The sequence below is a fragment of the Sorex araneus genome, chromosome 11 (assembly GCF_027595985.1).
Source record: "Sorex araneus isolate mSorAra2 chromosome 11, mSorAra2.pri, whole genome shotgun sequence".
NCBI lineage: Eukaryota > Metazoa > Chordata > Mammalia > Eulipotyphla > Soricidae > Sorex > Sorex araneus.
Window position 1 is genome coordinate 30,399,339 of NC_073312.1, and position 26,826 is coordinate 30,426,164.

At 39.2% G+C, this 26,826-nt stretch overlaps 1 protein-coding gene across 1 annotated transcript in view; it reads right to left on the minus strand.

Annotated features, from left to right (window-relative positions):
- Window positions 1-26,826, minus strand: part of CC2D2B (coiled-coil and C2 domain containing 2B) — an 86,381-nt gene that overhangs the window by 26,128 nt on the left and 33,427 nt on the right. The window contains 6 exon segments of the mRNA XM_055119375.1: window positions 7,175-7,271; window positions 16,143-16,252; window positions 18,029-18,125; window positions 19,562-19,732; window positions 21,526-21,617; window positions 25,232-25,324. Coding sequence (XP_054975350.1) covers window positions 7,175-7,271; window positions 16,143-16,252; window positions 18,029-18,125; window positions 19,562-19,732; window positions 21,526-21,617; window positions 25,232-25,324 — 660 coding nt within the window.

Here is a 26,826-nt window from a genome sequence, read left to right on the forward strand (position 1 = left end):
CTCAAGAATAGTATAAATAAGTACCAGGAGGTTTGCTTCACGGCTTGGAAGCCGGCTTCACACGCTGGGGGAAAAGGCAGCTCAGATAGAGAAGGGAACACCAAGTAAAGTGTGGTTGGAGGACCCGCTTGGGATGGAAGATGCGTGCTGAAAGTAGATTATAAATTGAACACAATGGCCACTCAATACCTCTATTGCAAACCACAACACCCAAAAGGAGAGAGAGAACAAAAGGGAATGCCCTGCCACAGAGGCGGGGTGGGGTGGGGGGATGGGGTAGGGGGGTGGGAGGGATACTGGGATCATCGGTGGTGGAGAATGGGCACTGATGGAGAGATGGGTACTCGAGCATTGTATGACTGAAACACAAGCACGAAAATATGTAAATCTGTAACTGTACCCTCACAGTGATTCACTAATAAAAAATAATTAAAAAAACACTAAAATTTACTCATTTTTCAGAAATTTTAAAAGTTCATAAAAATAAAACATGAACATTAAAAAATGTCATATGCAAACAAAATTAAAGGAGAGATGGAATTACAATATTTAGAGCAGACAAAGCAGATTTAAGACCAGGTGATATAATTAGCAACAAAGAGGTTTATTTCAAAGCGATAAATTTATTCAATAATAACAAAAACCAAATAAAAACAAAGGGCTATGTCTAGCAGTGTGGGGTGGCCATGTGGCGTGCCAAAGAACTAACTAAGGGTCTTTTACAGGTGCAAGATGTTTTCTACCTCTTGGGTCACATTCCTAGCCCTGAAGTACAATTTAAGAGCAGAGTTACAAAATACAGACAGTAAAAACAGAGCTCAGAAACATAACATACGAAAAGCAATTGATGAATTTGTCATCATCAGAATTTATTAATTCGGTGTTTTAGGACCGCACCCATAGGTGCTCAGGCCTTTCTCCTGGTTCTGTTCAGGGATCATTGAGGGATCACTCTCGACAGTGTTTAAGGGACTATGTGTGGTGCCAGGGATTGAACTGGGGTTGACTATGCGTAAGCAAAGTGCCTTAACCTCTGTACTAATCTCTCTGGCCCCTATCGGCAGAATTTAAAGCTTTGTTCTTTAAAAGACAGTTAAATAAGAGAAAAAAGGAACATACTACACACCGAGAAAAATATTTGTAAATCATTTAATCATCTATGTATTTTTATGGGCTGGAGCGATAGCACAGCGGTTGGGCGTTCGCCTTTCACGTGGCTGACCTGAGTTCGATTCCTCCGCCCCTCTCGGAGAGCCTGACAAGCTACCGAGAGTATGGAGCCTGCGAGGCAGAGCCTGGCAAGCTACCCATGCGTATTGGATATGCCAAAACCAGTAACAATAAGTCTCAATGAGAGACGTTACTGGTGCCTGCTCAAACAAATCAATGAGCAACGGGATGACAGTGACAGTGACGTATTTTTATACAGTTTACAAAAAATTTCAAAACTCAGTAAAAAAAAAAACTGTCCAACTAGAAACATAAGCAGAAAACGGAATAAGATACCAGATAAAAGCTAGATGGACGACAAATACCTGAGAAGGTATTAAACACCATTAGTTATTAATAAATGCAAATTAAAGTCACAGTGAGATACTATACATAGTAATATATTTATTAGAATAGCTAAAATGTTGAAGTCTGAGCAAGTGGACTTAAGAAATTTTGGTTTTTGTTTGCTTTTGAACCACACTCTACTCCTGACACTGCATGGATCAACTCCATGCAAGACAAGTGATTTAATCCCTGAACTCTCTCTCTGGTTCATGAACAAATACTCAAGTATGTGAAAGAACTGGCATGGTAGTGTCATATATTACTAGTGGAAGTAAAAAATATGATGCCATCACTTTAAAAAGATATTTGTCATTTCTTAAATATTCAGTTCCACACAGTTCAGCCATTCTGCGCCTATACATGTACCCAAGAAAACAGGAAAACCCACAAAAACTTGTACACAGGGGCCAGAACAATAGTACAGTGCCTTGTACAAGGTGGGCCTGGGTTTAATCTTGGAAACCCCAAGTGGTCCCCAGAGCCCTGCCAGGAATGATCCTTGAGTGCAGGGCCAGGAGTAAGCCCTGAGAACAGCCAGTATGGCCCCCCAAACCAAAAAGACAGAAAAAATCTGTATACTATATACTATATATAGTATATATATAGTATTATATACTATATAACATATATAGTATATATTACATATATATAGTATATATTTACATATACTATATATTATATATAGTATATATTACATATACTATATATAGTATATAGTATATATATTATAGTAGTTTTCTTTTCGTGATTACTGTCAAAGAAGGTCAATCAGTAGGTTAATTTATTAACATACAACAGGATATATATTTACTAGTGGGATACAACTACATAATAAAACACAACAAACCATTTGATACATATAGAATAAATCTTAAAATAATTTTTTTTCACTGAAATAGACCAAAAAAAAATAAAAGTGGGGCAAGCTCCCTGGGAAACCTCACAACTCACAATTTTAAGTGACCTTGTAGACCTAGAAATTCCTGCCCTTCATGACAATATGAAGAAAACTTTATAACTATCTCTATGTTCTTCTTTAATATTTATCCACTAAGTCTAATAACAGATCATTCACAGCAATCTCACATCTGTCCTACCACATGGTGAAGAAGCCAGGAGACATATAATGCCACCTGAGACCCTAGCCTCGATACTTTGTCACCTCTTCTGGGGGGTACTTCAATGCTTGATACAGATTCACTAGAACAACTTGATCACAAAGACATAACATCCTCCTATTTTCCTCACACTTTTTTTTCCCTTCATACACATACATTTTCCTTCATTCCTTGCCAAATCCTTTATTCTCAATGAATACTAAAAGTTAAGAAATTTTTCTATCTGGTTGTCTTTTAAAATGAGTCTGTTCTGAGGACTGGAGGAATAGCACAGCGTGTAGGGCGTTTGACTTGCACACAGCCGACTGGGGTTCGATTCCCAGCATCCCATACAGTTTCTGAGCACCACCAGGAGTAATCCTGAGTGCAGAGCCAGGAATAACCCCTGTGCATCGCCAGGTGTGACCCAAAAAGAAAAAAAAGTCTGTTCTGTCTTTTCACCCCTTTAGTCTCTGACTGAACAGCCTAAAAGCCCAATTCTATTATGTCTGCTTGTACTTGACTTTATCATCTGGGCAGTTTCCTTTGCTTTTCCCTAGTTGTCTCAAAACCTATGCTCTCAGTTCCTTAGTTTCAGAATTGGTTCTTCCAAAATCTCCAGTCCCAATTTCAGAATCTGAAATTACAGAAAGTCATTTCTGTACCTGTTCATGGTCAAACAGAAACAAGTGAAACAGGTCCCATCCTTCTTTTAATTGGTATTCTACTGGGGACAGGAGCATGGCATATCCAAGGAGACCTAAGATCTAACCTCAACTTCAGAAGAAGCAATAAAAAAATTAACAATGTCCATGGAAGCTGTTCACCAACAGCTCAATTCATTAGTAGCCAAAGTCTTGCAGAACATGAAACGCTTTAGCTCTCTTCACAGTCGATCAAGGAGGAACTTGTACCTTGTACATGCTGTCTTTATATGCTAATGCATCAGAGACAGTTATTATTCCTTGGGAAAATTTTAAAATATGACATGCCACTTAATTAAATCACACCAAGTTGGAGTTCTGAATGGAAAATAAACATGTGGTCTTGATTCATATGGCTGGTGACACTAATACCCCGTCCTTCTGTGGCAAATGCTCAGTCATCTGTTCCTTTCATCCAGCAGGTAATCAAAAAAGATACATTATGCTTCCCGACAGCAGATGGCATTTAAGATTTTACCTTGAATGTGGCACTTTACATACCTTGATGCTCTTGATACAGATCTTGATATAGTAGCTAGACCTATGATCCTATTCAGATAATTCATTTACAAAAAAATAAAAAGGTATCTGTCCAGGTTGGGATATTAAGGGTTAAATTCATCCAGACAGCCTTTATAAGTTACAATTCTACAATCTCTGGCAAGGACACATTCATCCTGTGATAACCCCTTTCCAGTGACCTTGAAGATATCAAATCCCTGCTCTCACCAGCCACCTAGAAAGAGTCTATCCAGAAGAAATTGTATTTTAAAATTATTTATTAATGTTTTTCTTTGTTCTGTATGAGCTAATCTGTAAAGCATTCTGGGTATATAAATTTGCTTCTCTTTTCTCTAGGGTCCAGAGAATCTATGATCTCTTGTACGCGTCACAACAATGTGAAGTAAGCTTTATAATTCTTCCTCTCCTTCTCCCCCTTCTTCACACCCAGCTGTGCTTAAAGCTTACTTCTGGCCCTATGCTCAGGGATCACTCTTGGAGGCTTGAGGGTCCATTTGTTGTGCTAAGGATCAAACAGGGATGGCGACATGCAAGGCAAGTGCCCTACCAGCTGTACTACTGCTCCAGATCTTATGCTCTTCTTTAATATTTACCCATTAGATAACTCTAATCTATAATTCATGACAACCTCATATCTATTCCATCAAAGAGTAGATAACTTTTATAATTTTTTTCTAAAAAACAAACTACAGTGACAAGAGGCCGATCAATGACTGCCTTGGATGATAAGAGGTAGGATGGAAATATTTTAATGGAAAGAAAACCTTTTGAACATTATGAATATGTTCATTACTTGATTGCAATGGTTTCATATAGGTATGCCAAAACGTTTCAAATTAAATGTTTTAAATATATTCAATTGTTAGTTTGCAAAAATACTTATCAGTATTGTTATTTTTATAATGAGAGAAAGCATGTGTAGTGGGGAAGGAAAGGATTAGACTTGAAAGGGACTGGAGGGAATGTTAACAGTGGTAGTGGTCAGTCTTTCACTAAGTGGCTTTGAGAGCTGGAGTGGGGGCTGAATCACAGCAGCAAATCTGAAAGTTCACATACTGCTGAAATGGTAATGAAGACTAGAGCTAGAACACTAACACAAACATTACAATAGTCATAAAAAATTTACAAACTCACTTTGATACAATGTAACAAAACTAGAATTTATAGTAAAAAGTTTATGCTACTATCACTCAACATTTGAAAAAAGATAATATTTAATAACTATTAGTTCCAAGAGGATTTAAATGTACTGGAAACACAAGGGAAATAAGTGAAAAATAAAGTAAGTAACCTAATGTAACAGATTAGGCAGATGTTTTTAAGAAGAAATTCAGTCTAGAGTGATAGTGAGTGAGTGCATTAACAAGCTAGATATTTGGCCAAAATAAGTACAAAAATTAGTTTTGAGGAAATCAGGAGAAAAAGCCAAAATACAAGTAGTAACATGGACTCAGTACAGAATTGGCATTTTATGAAACGTGAATGGTTTATATGTATAGTTATTCTTACAATCCAGTTCATGAGAGGAGGGCAAGGATATGCCACACAAAAACACATGTCAACAATGTCCATACAGAAGAGATATCTAAAGAATGTTGTTTGAGTTCAATGATAACATAAAACACTTGGAAAATTCAACTGGTAATCAACTGCTATTAACACTAACTGATCAAACTGATTGCTGAGATAATTCTCTTTGGAAAAAGTCTTAGCATTCTTTTGCATTTTCTAAGTTCTCCCTCCTTATTATTTAAATAAGATTAACTCCTTAGATAATTGCTTTCAAATTGTAAGTTTAGTATTTTACCTTTAATTTTATTAAGAGTTTGGAATATGTGCACCGGTGAAGGGACGGGTGTTTGAGCATTGTATAACTGAGACTTTAACCTGAAAGCTTTGTAACTTTCCACATGGTGAATCAATAAAAGAATTAAAAAAAAATAGGTAGAGGGGCTGCAGCGATAGCACAGCAGGTAGGACATTTGCCTTACATGTGGTTGACCTGGGCTCGATTCCCAGCATCCCATATGGTCCCCTGAGCACCGCCAGGAGTAATTCCTGAGTGCAGAGCCAGGAGTGACCCCTGTGCATCACCAGGTATGACCCAAAAAGCAAAAAGAAAAAAAGAGAAAAAATAGGTAGAGGAGTTGGAGTGATAGACAGCAGGTAGGGTGTTTGCCTTCCTTGGCCTGTCTGACCTGGGTTTGATCCCTGGTGCCTCAGATGCTCTTGCCCACCAGAAGTGACCCCTGAGTGCAGATCCAGGAGTAATCTCTGAGCACTGCTGGGTGTGGCACAACACATACACACACAAAACAAAATGAAAAAACAAATTTGGAGGGCCAGAGTGATAGCACAGTGGGTAAGTTGTTGCAAAAGAAAAAAAAAAAAGAGTTGTGAGAAAATGGTTTAATTAGAATGTGTGACTGTATCATTTGGGAAACTGGATTGAAGACTCATTCCTGAACCATAAGACTTAAGGTATAGTTCAATTTCTCTGACACTGATCCCTAATCCCTCCAGGTAAAAATAACTATTTCAATAGCATTATTCTATAATTTGAGAAAATTTATATTAAAACATCTAAATTTATATTAAAGAATCTTGAGACTATAGAATTTATACTTTTGAGAGGACCTATACTTTTGATGTGAACATTAGTAGGGAGAAATGTATTATTTACTCTACATTTGAATGGCACTAGGGCATTATGTTAGTCACTTGCATATACCTAGAAGGAAGAGGGTAATTAAAAAAATTGAATAGAACTGAGTTTTAGTCTGAGGAAAAATTTGATCTCATTTGTACAAGGGGTATATTTTTTCATCAGTGAGAAATCTAATCCATTTTTATTTATATATTTTTAATCTTGGTTACTAGGAAATGTATATTTTTCAACTGTGGAAAAATATACATTTTTTTCTCAAAAAGTCTTGTTGTATTTATTATTCTTCCTATAGGTGGTTTATGATGTTATTATTATTTTTTTTGCCACACTTGGCATTTCCAGGGCTTACTCCTGGAGGTACTCAGGGATCAGGCAGTGTGGGGTGTAGAACATCAGCAACATACAAGGTAAGCACTTTAATCCCTGTGATATCCTGCAGTGTCCCTCCCTATGATTGACCTATCATATCTTATTTAATTTCAAGCTATCCCAAATGCATTCTCTAAAGTGTTGTAAACAGATGCTGTATCTAAAAGCAAGTTTGCAAATAATTGTTAGAAATTTAGATATATACAGTATGAACTTCTTATAATCATTTCAACACTATTATAATTGTTCTACTTTACCTCATGCTTTTCAATAATCATCTCATCAAAAATGTTGATATATATATTATCTTTTATTTTAGATAGGCTTGAGAAACTATAATTATGTCCCGGTGAACTGTAAAGAAGAAAAAAACAGTCACATTTAGATATCTCACCGCCACTGTCATGTACACTCATATACCAGTCTCAGGAGAGGTCAACTAGCTGCAAAAATTTCTAGGATACACCAGTCCCTGGCTGAGAACTCCAGGGTGCATTCGGAAGGGGGCGGGCCAGGTTCCTGGCCTCCCCAAGCCCAGTAAGCTCACATCTCAACAGCTGACGCTGATGCTTAGGGCCATACTCCACTGCCTCACAACTGACTCTGCAGAGATGCCAAACTGCCAAAAATTTCAGGAAAATCATTTTTGGGGGGCTGAGAACCCGGGCCTTATTGGAGTGGGGTTGGGCAACCTCCCCCAATCCCCTGTACTTCCAGAAGTGTCAGCAGCCACACCCACATCCCACCATGTTGGCTCTGTAAACTCACGGCCCAGTTAAATATTCTAGATTTTCTCGAGTGCACAGTGTACAGTGCACAGTTGCATTTGCTGCCGCTCAACATTTCTAAACTCGACAATGCTAACATCCCAGGAGGAGCATAACAGATTGGATGGGAATGTAATGTAGATGCCAAAAAACTCAAGTAACAGAAACATTAATATGGAAGGCTCAACTTCAACAATGAGTAACCCTCAGATAAGAAATTAATATCCCCATGGTGCACTATAACAACTTTCACCTTTTTTTTTTCTTCACTGAAGTAGTTTTTGATAATTCTACTAGCTATTTAGTGGTAACAAGCAAATATAAAATAAATTATCTTGGGCATATTACAGGGGGCAAGCTTGAGGGGTGACTGGGAAAATGGGGACAACGGTGGTGGGACTAATGTTGGAATATTGAATGCCTGTAACAAATGCATCATGCATGACTCTGTAAACCTTGGTGTTTAAATTAAAGAAAAAACATTTAAATGGCCCTTTTATAGGTGCTTATTTGAATGAATTTACTATGAAATAACCTGAGCTCCAGTGAACGACAAGTAAATCCAGAGTTTGCAGATATGATAAATGTACAAGAATTTTGCAAAGCAGTTGATGAAGAGAGGGTGTATGGTGTATTTGTCTCGTATATTGAAATATATAACAATTACATATTTGATCTTTTGGAAGAGGCGCCGCTTGATCCCATAAAGCCAAAAAAGTGAAGGGAGTCCTTTCGTAGCCGCTTAGGGAAATCACTTTACCTCAGTGAGTATTTAATTCCTCCCCCACTGCCTACCCCCCATATAAGCAACTGATGCTTGGTTTTAGACATTTAAAAGCGTTGCCCTGGCTATATTTTAAGACGACCCTTAGGGGCTGGAGTGATAGCATAGTGGGTAGGGCATTTGTCTTGCACGTGGCTGAACTGGGTTCGATTCCCAGCATCCCATATGGTCCCCTGAGCACTGTCAGGAGTGATTTCTGAGTGCAAAGCCAGGAATAACCCCTAAGCATCGCTGGGTGTGGCCCAAAAAGCAAAAAAAACAAAGAAAAAAATTAAGACGACCCTTAATTGTATAAGAAAGTGCTTTCTTGGACCTCTTAGGACCTGGCAGGGCTGGGCATTTGTAGTCTATTGACCCTGTGTCTCGGTCATCACCAGGGTGCAGCAGAGCGCTGCTGTCTGTCACCTGTTCCTCACATCACTGGTTGGTGTGAAGTTGTATCTGCAGGGTCACTCATTCCACTGCAGGTTAAAGGCTACCTACCTAGGGATGGGAATGTGGCTCTATGATACATCTTTCAGTCTCGAGTGGGTGAGGCCTAGATTCAATCCCTGACACAACAACAAAATAATAATAAAAAAGATTAATAGCACACCGGGTAGGGCGCTTGCCTTGCACGTGGCCGACCCGGTTTCAATTCCTTCTTCCCTCTCAGAGAGCCCGGCAAGCTACTGAGAATATCCCGCCTGCACGGCAGAGCCTGGCAAGCTACCCATCGAGTATTGGATATGCCAAAAACAGTAACAAGAAGTCTCACCATGGAGATGTTACTGGTGTCCGCTTGAGCAAATTGATGAGCAATGGGATGACAGAGACACAGTGTAAACTAAGAAAAGCTATATACCATGGAGTGTGGCTGATGTTTTTATCAAAGCCAGCATGCGCTTTTTCATTTATCATGTATCAATCTTAAGGCAATTTGTATGAACAATAAAAACATTTATAAAGATGGCAAATAGGAGACTTTCACTATAGCCCTCTACTGAAAACAAATTATATGGCATCTGGTGTGTTAAGATTTTCCAACCTTCTTAAATTCTGCTAGTTTCTGTTTGTTCACACACAGAGTTAAACTGCTCTTTAGCTCAGTTAAAAGATATGACTGTTTAACCACAGAGCTTCTGTTCACACGTCTGTATTTATTTTTTCCAACCAGAATTTGGGAGAGTGGAGTGTATGTTGTTGACTTCCTACACTGGATACATTTTGGGAGGCAGCTGTAAGGTTACATACAATATATATTGTAAGAACTACCCCTCTCAGTCTGGCTTGTGCATTGAATCTTTTATTTATTTATTTATGTATTTGTTTATTTATTTATTTAAAACGAGGCACTGTGGTTTAGAATACCATTAATGGTAAGGTTTCATGCTTAATATCCTCTAGCACCGCAGTCTCCACCAGTTTCTGCTTCCTTCCACTTGTCCCAGTTACCTCATTCCCCAGCCCATTCTACAGCCTCTAACCCCCACTCCCCTGCAGTGGTAAGCTGCCTTCTGAAGACTAGTTACCCTTCTGATGCTTTTGAGCATTTCTTTACTATGTTTCTTGATATCCCGCACAGGTGCAGAATCTCAGACTCCTAATAGTGTAAAGGAGAAAGGGACAGTACACCTCCTGATGTTCTGGCCTTGTGAGACATGCTTTGCATATGCTGCTTCTCTTAATTCTTTCCAAAGATGCTACAGAGCTGATGCTGCCCTGGACACTGTAGAGCCTAAGAAACTTAAGAGGGGTGAAAGGAATCCTTTCCAAACAACTCATTTTGGATTATGGGGAGCAACCTTGACCCACACAACTTCAAATATTTGCTCCAGCAATGTGTAGATTTAATTCAATACCTATAAAAATTATACTGATATTTTAAGGAAATAGAACAGAAATACTGGTGCTTATATGAACTCATCCAAGACCCTGAATATCTTCTGAGAAAACGAAGATAAATGGATGTATCCTGTTACTTGGCTTCACTATACTATAAGAAGAAAGTAATTAGAGCATTATAGGAAGTTGTGCAACCATTTTGGAGAATACTCAAGCATTTTATGATTCAGCAATCTCACATCTGGTTTCTAGCTAACAGAAATGACAAGTTTAAAAGTTGTATCTGTCCCAATGTTTCCAATAGAATTATTTATAATAGTTAAGATACAGAAATATCCATTGTCTAACAAGATATATATCCACAATAAAATAGTATTCAGCTGTGAATAAGATAACAATTGTGTCATTCTCAGCAAAATGGAAGAAAGGCAAGGCATGTGAAGCTGCATAAATGAGGAGAAAAACAAATACTGGATTATGTCATTCATGTAATATAGAGAAATAAAATTAATGAATGGGTAAACAAAAATATTGATCAAACTTCTAAAAGCTCAGAGCAGTTAATTTATTCAAGGCATTAGCAAGGGACAGAGTCCTAATCTGAACTAATTCTGATGGTCTCAACAGGATAGGTTCTTTTAATTACATCACCTGCCACTGCCATTATTTGTTGAAGATTTTTCCTTAAAGAAGCAATACTTTCTTCAAAGGATCTACAGAAACTTCTATAGCTTTTTTTTTGGTCTTGTTTTTGTGCCACACCAGGCAATGCGCAGGGCTTATGCCTGGTTCTGTTCTCAGGAATCTCTCCTGGAGGACTGAGGGGGGCGGACAACGATATGAGATGCCAGGGATCAAACAAACCCAGGTCACCCACATGCAAAGCAAGATCCGAACCCTCTGTACTATCTGCCTGGCACCAAAAAGTTTCACAATAACTTTTGAGACTATGAATATGAAATTGAAAACTGTGAGTTGACAGTTCCTTATGACTAACCTACAAGCTCCTTCAAAAATTCCCTTGCATGCTATAATTGACTAAAGAAACTGCATGTTTATTTACAACATTATACTAGAAGAAGGAATGATAATTGTCAATCTCAAGACACTTCTGAATGTGTCAACTTAGTACATCCCTTCACTCAAGGCCTGCATTGTTCTTTCTTGCACTTTTGTATTCAATTCTAACTTGCCTCAAATTTCATTAAAATTTCTCCTACAAAATAGAACTTACAATGAAAATTATTATCTACTTATGATTATTGTCTATCCCATTTGCATGTCATTTTTATTTAGTATCACATGAAGAAGGGAAACAAGTTTTGTATCTAAGGGAATGAAAAACAGTAGCTGGATAACTTTACCTTAGCTTGAACCCGCTGAATCAGTTGGTTGTATTCTAAATATGTTTTTGGTTTCTATCACTGCTGTGACTCCAAGAACGCAAATACTTTACAACCTACTCTTTAGCTACCATAGAAGCTAACTTGTCTTATTGATAATTTTGTTCTCCCAAATCTGTTTTATTCTAACTCAAATGTCTAAATTACTAGACCAAATGATTCTAATTATGCATATCTCTAATTTATACTTCTATAACTATTTTAACCAAATACATATTATTTATTTAATGTTGGGATGTCCATCCAGGCTAGAGTCCTAAGGGTTAAGTTCATTCAAATAGAGGCTTTGTGAGTAAAGTCCCTTACAAGGGCACTGAAAACAAAGCACCCTGTGATACTCAAGTTTACAGATATGGAGCTAAGGGCTACAGGCTTACAGCTTCAAATGACCTTGTAGATTCAGCAAAACTTACAAACTTATTCTTGCCCTCCAGTTAGCCATGCCACCCAGGGAAGAGTCTTGCCGGAAGAAACTGAGTTTTAAAAATAAAACTTTTTTAAAAATTGCATCAATGTCTTTTATTTGTTCTGCATAGCTAATCTCTGCACATTAAAGCTCTGCATATAAAAACCCTGCCTGCAAAACACTCTTCTCCTCCACACTCCCAGAATAACCAACCCCATGCACCCTAGCACTGCAAGACATGGCCCCAAACAAAACCAAACCGAACACAAAACAACAATAAACCCCAAGCCCCAAAAAACAACCCAAACCCAATTTTTCTTCCCTTGGACAGCAAGAATCTCCTAGGATCTCTTGGGACCTTTTGCATTTGTGTAGAAGTAGTAAATTTTCATTTTATCACCTTCTTGTCTCCATGTTTCATTATCTACTTGCTCAATCTCAAATCTGTACCCTCTTAACATTACATAATATAAAATAATAAATTTTCCTTTCAGTCTCTACATGCACCCCTTCACACATGAGTGATTTAAAAGGACACAGAAGCAAATATCAGGGTGTAAGGAAAAGCAAGAGGTACAAAGGCACAAAGATGAGCTTATTTATTTAAGTATCCTACCCAGACTCAAGAAATATAATCAAGCCCTTATTAAATCTGGGTGAATATGCTCAATTTCTGCAACTGGAGAAGTATTTATAGCATCGAAGTTAAAAATAATTCCAGCTATACTGATCTAGTTGGAGTTTTCCTCTCACCATGAACTAATAGCATAAATAGGGTCTTTCTTGCAAATCTTGATCATGGTCTGAAGGACTTTCAATCTGAGCATTTGTAGCTGCAGTGTGACTGTTCACGCAGTATAGACAACTCTGTCAAAGTTCTCTAGCTTGGAAGGATTGGAGAAAGCACTGGGGCATGGTTTGTGCCCTCACTACTTGCCTGAGTCCTAAAGTTATTTAGAAATTACTAAACAACTATGTAACTTCCTGATAAAAGCCTCCAGCCAAGATCTTGTTTATACAGTCCCATTGGAAAAAGTGGCTGCGCAGGCAGATTGTTTCATTTTGGGAATCAGGATTCACTCACAAAGAGTAAGACACAGATGGTAGGTAAGATAGGTGAAGGGGGAGCGGGGGAGGTGTACAAATATTCAAGAGGTTATGAAAAGAAGAAGTAAATGTTGATGAAAATGCAGAAAATGAGAAGCCTTGCACACTTTATGGGAATACAAAATGGTATAGTTCCCATGGAAAACAGAGTCCTCAAAAAACTAAAAACAGAAGTCACATATTATCCAGCAATGCCATTTCTGGATATTTATTTCAACGAGTTGAGCCAAAATCTTAGCACTCTAGTAACATTCTACTGTTTACTGTAGCACTATTAGCAGTAGCCAATGTATGGAAACACCCCAAATATCTGATGACAGATGAGTGTGAAATATATAATGTTGTATGCATGTGTACAAGATAATACTAAAAGAAAAAAAGAAAAACATTTTGCAGTATGATGTATTTATTGTAATATGTGATATGGGACACTATACCAAGCAAAAGTCATGAAAGACAAATATTACATGATTCTACTTATATGTGAGGCAAAGAAAAAACCCTTAAAATCGTATGATTACAGTAGAATGGAGGTTTCTGTCCACAGGGGAGGGAGAAAGGAGTTAATCAACAAACATCAAGTCTTACACAAGCAATATGAATAAGCTCTGGGAATCTGCTGCTGAAAAACCAATATCAATGATGTCAACAATAATTGGTACACTTAAGGTAAAGCTCATGTTAAGTGTTGTTTACATGCTAAAAGATTCCAGTAGATTTTGGGAAAATCAAATACCTCTCTGTAATCTTTTCATGTGAGCATAGGGCAGGCAATTCTCAAAAAAGCGACATAGGCTACAAGGAGGCTGCCTCAGGAAACAGTCTTACTCTGGTGTGATGAATTCCTTCTTCCTCAGGTGAGTTTCATTCCTCCTATTAGTTTCCAACTCATGTATGAGGGCTAGCTATTAGGAGTGTCCCTGAGTACTGCTTGGGATAAAATAAAGAAAAGTGGAATATTCAGAGTAACAAAATTTGCATTAATAAAACACTAAAACAAGTCAAATGTGCAGCAGTAGAATAAGGGAAGGGAGGTATAACATAAATATGAAAAAAGATCAATCACTCAAAATAATTAAAAAGCAAGACACAAAACTGCAAAGGATGGTCCATTTCATATAGAACTGAAAAACACCTGAGGTTGGAGAGATATTACAGTGGGTAGGCTACCTGCCTTGGACGCAGTTGACCTGGACATATGGTCCCCTGAGCACTGCCAGAAGTGTAGGATGACATTGCTTTGTCCTTTCCTCCCTTGCCACAAGGAGCTTAGGTTCATCCCCATCACACCCATTAAGGTGCTCCTGAGTCACTCCCATTCCTTTGTTTAGCTGTAACCACTTCTCTATGCTCTCTTCCCCAAAACAGTTAATCAGCTTTCCCCCTAATCTGACTGTTAATTTGTAAGGTCAGACTTTCCTAGGACACTGAACTTTATATTATAAGTTAATATTGAATCTTATAACACTGAATATTATAATATTGCCTTTCTCCTCTCCTTATTCCTTTTGAATAATTTACTTTAAAGCAATGTCCTTTTTGTATAGACACAAGAAGACAATATTGTGCTTTTGTAACTTGGGACTTAATTGGCTTCGAATATTATTCATTCCCGGGCATCTGCTTTCTCCACTTAAGCCTCAGTTGCCCTCAGTTCCTAGCACCCCAATAGCAGGGTGACGAGGGACGGGACAGATCCAGGGCAAGCGGTGAGTTATGTGAATTATGTGCTACCCTGGTATCGGGATGGGCCTGGCCAAAGTGCCTAATTTTTAACTATAAGTTAAGAGCTTTATCATGGACAAATGCTGTCATGCTCCAAAAGTAATGACGAGACTAGGACCCTGCTAGGGATAGGAAAGACTAATCTGGCCTGAGCACTGTAGTCTGAGATCGAGATGGCCCCAGGAGAGCAATTCTATAAGCCTTAATGCATTTCTTATTGTGTCGATACAAAATGATTAATATTATGAATGCTTATATGTTTGCTGAATGAAGAGAGGAGAAACACACTCATGGGACTCCGCCCTTGGGTGGATCCTCCTGCTGAAAGAGAATCAGTCCTAGGAGAAGCATCCCCTGAGGAAAAAGAACCTTACCCCTATTGATGGTGACCACAGCTATGTGTAAGCCCCAATCCCCTCATGCTGGGGGGATTAACTAGGCTGTAAGAGTGGGTTGGGGGGCCAGATCCAGAGATCCAGAGAGAGAGAGAGAGATCCAGAACTGGGAGAGAAGCAGAGAGAGAGAGAATGGAATAAACTGATCGAGCAACCAGTTGAGCCTTCTTCCTTCCGTCACCTGTCCTTGACCAATAGCCACACACAACGGTTCCAGAGCACCAAACACGGGTGGTGAGACAGAGCCACCCGGAGAGCCCGCGAGTGCACACGCCCTTCTGGGAGCCTTAGTTTTTGACACAGAAGTAATTCCTGAGTCTAAAGCTTTGAGTATTTCTCGGTATGCCCCCAATACAAAACAAACAAACAAACAAAAAAGAATAGGAAAATATCTATGAATAAATCAGACCTATCTCTACAATGACAACAGAAAAAAGCCAATAGGGATACATAGAAATTTATGGTTACATAGATAGAAATTTATGGTTGCATAGACAGTAATTTATGTATACATAGAAAATTATGACTTCTGGGAGGAAAAAAAGACACAACTAGTACTCACACAGAAGGGCCTTTAAACATATTGGTAATATTTTATGTTTCATACTGAATGGTAGATAGGTATTTTATTATTTTTCTTTATAACATATTTCTATATACATCATTCATTGACATCTATAGAGGAATATTTCGTAATTTAAAAGCTTAAAAATAAAATATATTTTCAAAAGAAACCTATTTTCAATAAATGAGTCAAGGGAAAATGTTATTGCTCTTCTTTTTAGGTACTAAAGGAAAACTAACATGAACTTACATAAAATTTGCTTTAATTTCTTCATTCCAGCATGGATAAGATCCACTTGCAATACTGGTTTCATATACAGTGTGTTGAAAGGAAACTTCTACAAAAGGACGTACGGTGTCCTAAGAAATACAATAAACACTGACTAGAGATTGATACATTTTATATAGTTGATCAAAAGGTAGAACATAGTAAATTACTTGGTTACTGGCTAACAACTGAATGGTGGACTTTTTCTCGTTTTTCCAGAAAATCATTAGTCATTAATTCACTTAGTAAACAAGATCATGGGGCCAAGATGGTTGAATAGGAAGAATCAACGCAACATCAACATATTTCCAGATATTGTAGTTGTGTTGAACAAGACACTGGTGAGAAGAGACACTCTCCCTAATAGAGTAACCCCACGTGGCAGGCAGGCAGAGAAGTCTCAGGTGTACAACCCGATCATGGAACTGTGGGATTGGTAGAGGTGGAGGGGGAGTGAGAATTAATAGCCAGGGAGAGACTGTCGAGGCTTTAAGACATACAGAATTCTGTCCTGAAAAAATCAGGAAAGGTTAAGCATCAATTTAGCTCCTCAGAGTGACACTTCTATACTTTATGCTGGAACAGCTGTCAAAAAACTATAAAATACAAGGGTCTGCACTAGCAACAAGTGTCCCCTCCATGGCCTCTTGGAAACTTTTAGATCTCTCTTGGAAGCAGAAACATTTTGAAGGAAATTTCCTTAAATGAGCTCTATTCAATTCAAGCTAAGGGTAGAGCAATATGTAGCTGAGGAACAGCTCCTGTAAGTCCATATCTGACGGCTAGCAAGCAGCCAGGAGGCACAGCTAGAATCAACAAGTACGCTGCAGACCTCACAAAGCACAGTGTTCACAGAGGTGTTTGCTGCGCCTCCATTAAGCCCTAGAAGGCATGGTCTGTGACTAACCCCCCTAGTTTCTTTCCTTTTTTTTTCTCTCTTTCGGGTCACACCTGGAGATACACAGGGGTTACTCCTGGCTCTGCACTCAGGAATTAATTCTAGTGGTGTTTACAGGACCATATGGGATGCTGGGAATCGAACCCAGGTTGGCCACATGCAAGGTAAACACCCTAATTGCTGTGCTATCACTCCAGCCCCCTAGTTTCTTCATAAAACTGACACTCTCTCCCCACCCTCCAAACAGATTACTCAGCCACTGGCAGGCCTGTGTGACCATAGGCAGAATGGTTTGGGGGCTATCAGGTACTGGCATCTTGAACCCCTAGCTGTCATTCAGGACCTTGGATAAGAGTGAGGAGGGCAATCTTGAAGCCCATGTCACTTGACAGGTCTGCTGAAGCTTAACACAAGACTTTTTCTGGGCAACTCTAACTCATACTCCTATGACCCCCAAACCAATATATACATATATATACACACACACACACCTCTCAGAGAGCCCGGCAAGCTACCAAGAGTATCCTGCCTCCATGGGCAGAGCCTGGCAAGCTGCCCGTGGCATATTGGATATGCCAAAAACAGTAACAAGTCTCTCAATGAGAGATGTTACAGGTGCCCGCTCGAACAAATCGATGAGCAACGGGATGACAGTGTGTGTGTGTGTGTGTGTGTGTGTGTGTGTTATTCTGATATGACACTGCTTTGGGGTGATATGAGATCTGTAGATGATTGGCCAGGTAATTAAAGATTTTATTTCCATTATAAACAGCTTATACTTTATATTCTTTGAAATCTGGTGAGCAAAAAATGAAATGCTTAGAATTCCATTTTATAAAGAGCTCTTTCACTATTATGGCAGATAACCTAGGAGCTCAAGGGAGCTGGAATGAAGAGACAAATTAGAAGTCAATTATAATTCAGGGTAAATATGATCAAAACTGCATTTTATGGAGTGTTAAGTACTTACATCATTCAAGTTGTCATCTGAGGCTACTGACTTGATTGCTTGTTTATGTCTGAGGCAAGGCATGGGTGATCCAGAGTAAGTGGGCATATCCAAGGCTCTTCAGGAAAAGCAAAATAGAAACAAACTTTCAGTTTTGATGGGAATGTTTTTTTCTTACCTACTTATGGAGTGGTATAATTCAACTACCTCAGATCTTCATATTTGCTTCAAATATTATTTCTTTCGGTTGCTAAACATAAACATTTGATATTTGACACAGTCTAGCATAGTGGATCTTAAATATTAAACTATGGATTGAATCTAGTCAGTGACAGTTTTCATTGATTGTCAGCAAAAGAAGGCAAGTAACACTAAAATTAGAGTCTTTCTATTTTTGGTGCTTATAAAATAATTTATTTTAAACCATTCTTTAAATTTGGTTTTGGTGTTCACACCTATCAGTTCTCAGTGATCATCCCAGCTGTACTAGAAGACCATGTGGTTCCAGGGAGGGAATTACAACATTTTCTTTTATAAATCTATTATAGAAAAATTAAATGATTCTTCTTTCATTTCGCAAGAGTTATCCTTTGAAATGTGTGTGTATTTTGAAAATATAAATTTTATTATACAAGATAGTACCTTATTAAAACATAGGATGTATATACATATATGTACATGCATATATATATATTTACATACAGTCTCTGGGATGATAAATCCAGGGCTTCATACATGTAAGGCAAGAAATCTACCACTGAGCTACATTCCTGGAAATTAAGAGGGCTTAACTATAGTAGCTAGTAAGCAAAATATTGTTACACAAATGGAGAATGTACAAGATCTGGTAAACACTTGATAGGCAAGTATGGCACATATATGTTAAGTATGTACAGGGATATTTAACATTCCTGAGGCACTTGGGTACTAAATATTCATAATATATAAAATATACACGAAACTAAGTATGTAAGAGATACCAAACCTTCAGGATGCAATCAATATACAGGAACACTTGCTATTCATGATGCCTTAAACTGGTCACCCTCTAGAGTCTGCCACCAGGGGCCCATATACTCTCTGCTGAAGAAATGCAAATCAAACCTGATGCTTGTAGAAGTGATTTTGCAGATCACATAAGCTCATGCTTTTGCAAATATTCACAAAAATGACAAGTCCAAAACAGAGCTAATGTTCTGTTCTCTCCAGTAATGTATTTTTCAATACTGAGAGGGGCAGTAGTGAAAAACACTGCAGCTGGCAAAAGCAGCCTTACAATTTTTTACAATAGAGAATACGGGGAAAAGGCATTTATTTAATATAGCACCCCAAAATATATACCCCAAAACATACATGTTTAAATTACTTTGGGCATCTCAAACCCCTGAATATTCTCAATACTTGACAACAAAATTAAGTTCGACTACCCAATTTCAACTTTTATTTTTTTGGAACACTGGGCATTAATAAAGGCAAAGTTTTACAAATAAGACTGGAAAGTTGCAGTAAAGATAGATTTTTGACAACTTTAAAAACTGGTGCATCTTGGCTTACCTATTTATGGTTACTTTCCTGGCAGGAATATTATAAGCCCTCAGTATTCTGACAAGAATCTTAACATCTCCATCACAGAGAGCCTGCGCTCCCACTTTCTTCCTTTCCTTTCTTTGAGGCTTTAACTTTCTTCTTTGTTCAACAAGCTTATAAACAGCATGTGTCAACTGGCTAAAGAGTAAACAGTGATTAGCTGCACATACACAGATAACTTAGTTTTAAAAGATAATCATTAAAAATATCACTACTATCAGACCGGAGAGATAGTTCAGGGGTTACAGGTGCATGACTAGCATATATTTGACCTGACTGGACCTTGGCACCACATGGTCTCCCTGAGAATCACCAGATGCAGTGTTGGAGGCTCCTGAGCACTTGTAGGATGTGCCTTTGTAGGCCCTAGAGCAGCACCAGTGTAGCTTGGGTAACCCCCAGCAATGCATGGCCCTTGCTTTGAACTGCACTCTTAGCTGTCTGAGAATCTCCAGAGAACAGACCTCTAGGCCTCCTGAGCACCAATTGGGAGGCACCTTCCCCAAATTAAGAAGGCCATTATTCTGTACATTCTCCTCGTGGAGGTGAGGCAGAGTTGTCTCGAGGAAGGAATCCTTTTCTAAATACAGCAATGCGGCTAGGTCCAATGTCCTGTAAAGAGATAATGTGATTGTTCCAAGATTTTTACAAATGTGGTACAAGAAGAGATGAGGAGATGGGAAAGCGACACCGTGAAATCTGATGCTCTCTTGAATATTATCCATTCTTCAGGAATCACTCCCACAAAACTGTTTCGATTTCTCAAATTTCCAACATGGCTCTGAAACAGGAGTTACTGGATTAAAATGCTCCCCCTCCCCCCACCTTCCCCCTCCCCCCCTCCACGGAAAACAGATCCATGTGTTATAGCTTTATGGGCTCATTCACTTATTCCCAAGGCTAAAACAGAACAAAAGTAGTTTCAGCATTCAGAACCAATGAAAATGGTCAGAGTAGGAATCTCCAAATATTCTCAGAAACCTGGCATCCCCACTCTTGTTCCTACTCCAGATTTCACAGATGGGACAGCAGGAGGATTGAATTCCTTCAGTCAGCTTCTCTAACTCATGCCTGTGGTCACAATGCCTGTGCCTGCCTGGGGAGTCAGTTGTGAATGGCGTGCTTACATGATTAGGGTGTGGGGCTACCGTGATATTCAGTAGCAGTCTCGGGTAGGACTGGTTTAAGGCAAAAACAATTTGGAATAAAGGTGGCCTGGCAAGTTACCAAGAGTATCCCGCCAGAGAGTATCATGGCACAGCGTGGCAAGCTACCCGTGGCGAATTCGATATGCCAAAAACAGTAACAACAAGTCTCACAATGGAGACATTACTGGTGTCCACTCGAACATATCGATGAACAACAGAGGACAGTGCTACAGTGCTATCTGAAATGTCCTTTTTATCAATCAAGAAAGTATTAGAAAGTAAAACAGTACAAAGTTGGAAACATGTATTATAACTGTGGCAAAGCATGCAATTTTATAAAATGACCAAATTTTTAACTTACTATGTTTTCACTTACAGCTTTATAATGGCAACTTTTGATACAACTTAATATAAAAATAGAGCTTGATACAGGGCATTAAAACTATTAGCACAGTTCTGAAAATAGACTATAGACTGAACACGATGACCACTCAAAACCTCTATTGCAAACCACAACACCCAAAATGAGAGAGAGAACAAAAGGGAGTGCTCTGCCAAGAAGTAGGGCGGGGTGGAGGGATGAGGTGGAGGTGGCGCACTGGGATCATTGGTGGTGGAGAATGGGCACTGGTGGAGGGATGGGTGCTGATCATTGTATGACTGAAACATAACCACAAAAGTTTGTAAGTCTGTAACTGCACCTCATGGAAATACATTACCAAAAAAACCCTATTAGCACAAAGGTTTATATTTGATATTTAAATAGCAGTTATTATTATGTACCTTGCAGATATAATTTCTTCATAATCAGTCACAATATCTGATAACTTAAATTTCTTAACTTTGATTATTTTCTTCATTACCAACCTTCTCATCTATAAAAAAAAGGTTAGGATTTAAGGAAATGCACAGTTTGTATTTAAAATTAAGTATTTACAATATGATTGGTGTCACTGTTTTTTAAAACAATATATGGTAAGTGGATCAACATGGAAAGTATCATGCTAAGTGAAATGAGTCAAAAAGAGAGAGACAGACGTAGAAAGATTGCACTCATCTGTGGAATATAAAATAACAGAGTAGGAGAGTAACACCCAAGAGTAGTAGAAAAAAGTACCAGGTGATTGGCTCCATGGCTTGGAAGCTGGCCTCACATGCTGTGGGAAAAGGCAGCTCAGATAGAGGAGGGAACACCAAGTAAAATGTGGTTAGAGATCCCGCATGGGAAGGGAGATGCGTGCTGAAAGTAGACTAGAGACTGAACACAATGGCCAGTCAATACCCCTATTGCAAACCACAACACCGAAAAGGAGAGAACTAAATGGAATACCCTGCCACAGAGGTGGGTTGGGGTGGCGGGGGACAGGATTGGACGGTGGGAGGGACACTAGGTTCATTGGTGGTGGAGAATGGACACTGGTGGAGGGATGGGCTCTCGAACATTGTATGAAGGAAACACAAGCATAAAAATGTGTAAATTTGTAACTATACCCTCACGGTGATTCACTAATTAAAAAAATAAAAAAAATAAAAAAATTCTAGGAAAAATATATGGAAAGGTGGATTAGATACGTGAAAATATGGTTATATTTACTAAACTTTTTGCAATCATTCCTAAACAGGTCACATCTAAACATCTTTTCTTTTTTCTTCTTGTCCCTCCACACATCTCATACCATCTTAAACTGCTCTTTTCCTTTGTCTCACAGTATGCATGGGTAGAAGCAGTTTACTAAGGTTATCTACCTTGTGAATGTGTTTTTACAGTAGTTATTTGTAGTCAACATGAATCTTGATGCACCAACTGAAAAGAAGCATGATCACATTTCTTTATTTCTGTTGAGTCGATCTTATTCTGACTTAGTATTTTCATTTTGTCAGTTTGGCAAGAAATGTGTAACTTCAACCGGGTCATTCCCACTAAGATCTTCCTACCTGTATAACCCACAGACTTGAGATTTCCAACGGCTCTGAAATTCTTCTACAATCTGAGGAAAGCCCTCTCTGTCTCCTAGCTTTTCTCAACAGTTTAGACTCTCAACAGGCTTAGACTTTCAGACATCAAACCAGGAAGAGGACATTTTCAGCCTTCTGTTCTGCTACAAATCATTTCAGAGATAATGTAAACTACAGTCTAGTAGTGATCAGCTTGAAAGGGCTGGGAATGTGGGGTGGTAGGAAAATAATAGGAAAAATATTTCTAAAAACTACTCTATCATAAGGTAACCATTTTCCTTGAAGATGAACTACACACCTCTGACCCAAACATTACTTATTACTTATCATGTTCAACCTCAACCCACTTCAACCCACTCCTCCACTTCTCTCTCCTTTTTGGCACCACAGAGGCAGTAATACTCCTTCCTCAGATATGGTTTCCTCAGTCTAGAATGTTCTCACAGACCCTCACCTACTTAGTTTTTTGTTTTTTGTTTTAGTGTATCTTCTCATCATCTTTCCTGATCACTTAATCTCCTCCATACGTGTATATATTTTGGCACAGGATAATTAGGTATGCAAAAACATCTAAATTCAAGGTTTTTTCTAACAACTATTTTTAAGTGTATATCCTCCCCACCCCCACCCCCACTCCCACACACAGAACTCCTGTCTTTTAATTAGACTTTAGTCTTCATCGTACATGTGTGTCTCTAACACAACAGTGCTTTGCTCAGCATCTGACTTTCTACTGGTAAGACTTCCTCCCAGGGGGCGGGGATTTTCTCGTATGTTTCTTACTACTCTAATCCCAAAATTTAATTTAATGACTGATCCTAATCAAGTTATCTCAACAGACAGCTATTTAGCAAATTAATGAAAGGGACAAACTGAGGTGATGCAAACATTTCTGTATCTAATAATTCTTGAGACAGCTGGGACATTATTCTTTCCTGTTGCCATCCCAGCATCAACCACCACTGGACTCCGTCGAAAGCAGGATGTTTTCTGTGCTTAACCCCCCACCACCTCCAGCCCCACAGCAGAATTTAAACACAATATGGCCTTACAGGCCACGATGACAAATGTGGGGAGAACACTGGCTTGTTACGAGGCCTACCTCTAGGTTCAGGGCAACTACAGTTAACTCCTTTTATTCCCCACCCCTTTCACAAAAAATAGTCCAATTAGTGGGGTGCTCGAGGTCTTTTCTTCTTTGCTCCTGACATTGGAAATAAAGGTAAACAGGCATAATTACTCTCAGTTTCACACAGAAATAAAGTGGGGGCTTGGTGAGTGGGTTACATGCTCCAAAGGTGATAGGGTAGTCAGGATAGGTTTTCATTTGTACCCGCGTGGGGCTAGAAGAGTCCCTGTTATACCAGGATGCTTCTCATGGGTCTCCAGGAGAAATCTGAAAAGTCTCTCTTAGGTCTTTTTCTGGCTCCTTGCTTCTTTGCACATTACCCTAGAAGGCTACTCAAGTGTTCAATGTCACTTAGCTGGAATAACTGCCAACTTCAGCCGTTGGGAGACCAGTAGGGGAAGAGAAGGAAATAACTGAAATAGCAGACCCAGGAAAAGGCAGCCAATCCCGAGCTGGCCCACCAATCAGGGAATAGGTCGGTTGACAGTTGGGGCTCGGGGTATAAAAGGGGCTTGGAGATGTAGGGGCTAACTTACTCTCTGGGAGACAACTCTGATCAATTGATTGATCAGTATCTGGACTGTGCTTGGTGCAAAATAAAGTTCTGCTGAGCTTTCGCATTTGAGTTGCACTCATCCCTGAGATCATGGACCCTAACACTCCACAGCAAAGGCTGTGTATTGGGGTGATATTTTCTACCTTTGCAGAAATATTAGAAACAACCTGCGCTCTTGTGTTTTTTTTTTATCCTGAACTTAATTGATCTTTTAAACATTTATCAATGTTTTCTGAGTGAAGGACACTGTCCTAGGAAGACAGGTGGACACTATGCTAATACTGTGGACCACCAGCTCTCGTCCCAGCTCTCTAGGTCTTGGGTGGAGTGATGAGCAGTCAGTAGAAAGGAAATAGGAGTGAAATTCAATGAGTGATTTACCTGACCTTCTATGTTCTGTAAACCTGACTCTGTATTGAGTCATAAGTCTAATATTCTGTGTCTCCTTCTTGTAGCTTTTTTATACTGTTAAAATTCCCTACCCCCACCCCCAAATTCCCTAAATATCAGTGGTCTAGGGCAATGTGCAGGGATTCTGGCAAAATCTGGGGCATCTCTGAAAGTGAACTTTTAGGGCTAACTGGAAATGGGAAGTTTTCACCAAACACAATGTGCTTTAACAATGTGTTTACTGCCAACTTAACCTGTGTCCATCAGAGAATTTAACATTTATAGGGATAAATAACTAAATCTGAAAAGAAGGCCTTAAGAGAGCAAAAACTCAGTGATCAGAAACAGTTGATGAGTGAATTTGTCCATGTCACTTGGGGAAGAGTGTAATATTGGTATCTAGTCAATAACTTTTCAGAAAAATATATGCAAAAATATTGATACGGCTATTTTGTTACCTCTTTTAGAAAATTGGCAGAATCAATTCTTTGTGCGGTAATAATATTTACATCTGAGATGGATATTTCCTTCTCTGTCCAACTCTCACATTCCTAAGCAAAGAAGAAAGTTGTTTTTAACCTCTGGAACATAATGGTGTTCTGATAAGACAACCTGCAATTGGACAGTTCATTTCAGTTTATATCTAGTAGACATTGGCAAGCATGTTAACAATTAGGGAAGCCATTTCTTACCACTCTTTCTTTTTTTGAGAATTAGTGAAGAAAAGTTTGTGACCATAGTTTGATATACTGTATATATTTCTTCTGTACTACCCAAAAGGTTCATCTTTTTAAGTTAAGTAAAAAAATGGCGAGGGTTGGTGAAATGACTCAGGAGGTTAAGAGTGAATGCCTTGCATGTGCAAGGCTCCATATACAATCACTGACACCATCTGTTGCCCCCAGATCACACCATTGAAGCCCTGGTGACCCACTGAGCAGTACCACAGTTAGGCCCCAGCATAGAACCATCTAGCCTCAATGTCACTAGACGTTCTTGCTGGGCCTCATGAGCACTGCTTGAAAGATTCCCAAACATTTATTAAGAAAATGATGACATGAATATGCCTGGGACATGTTCTTCATGTAGCATCTACATCGTGGTCATTAAAAAAATAAAACAAATGGGAGAGAATACCATAGAATGGTAGAGAGCAGGCTCTGGAGGCACAATCTTGGTGAAAGAGCAGTCAGGCAAAAAACAAAATTAGATCTGTGTCAAACACTCTTGAAATTCATACGGAACAATATAACCCCAAAATTAGCTAAAACAACCCTGGGGAGAAAAGACGGGAGACATCACCTTCCCAACTTCAAACTGTACTACAAAGCAGTAGGAATTAAAACAGCATGGTATCGGAATGAAGACAGACCCACAGACCAATGCAATCGTGTGTAATCACAAGGTGGCTAGAGAGATCCCGGCGGCTCTCTCTTGCTGCTCCATGTTTGGTGAACCCGGACCACTTGCCCACCCGGGATGGCCGATGCCATGGGTGGATGAAAGAAGGAAGCAAGGGCCAAGCTGGTTGGTGATCAGTTGCCGTTTATTCCATTCTCCCCAAGTGCCAGTTCCAGTCTCACTGAGCCCCTCATTCTAGTCTCACATTGACCCTCATTCCCATCTCCTCCTGTCTCTCCTACTCATCTCTCCATGTCCATCTCGCAGCCTCGGCTCTTCTCATCTCTCCACGCGCCTGCTCCTGCATTCTTCCCCTACATTCTTCTCTCTCTGTCCCCCTTCCTAGTCTCTCCATGCTCCATCTTGCTACCTGGTCTCTTTCCATCTATCACCAACTCCCTGCACTGGGGTTAGACACCACACCTGTCAGTCAGGCAGCACAATCAACATATCAAAAGCCCTTCCTGATTGTCCATCAGGCTCAAGGGAAAAAAATGCCACCTAGGGGTGTTTCTCCTCTCCTTAATCCAATAACTTAATTAACATCTTAATTAACAACTTAATTCTACTTCTTAATATTAGTTGGGCTAGAGCAATAGCCCAGCGGGTAGCGTGTTTGCCTTGAACACAGCCAACCCGGGTTCGATTCCTC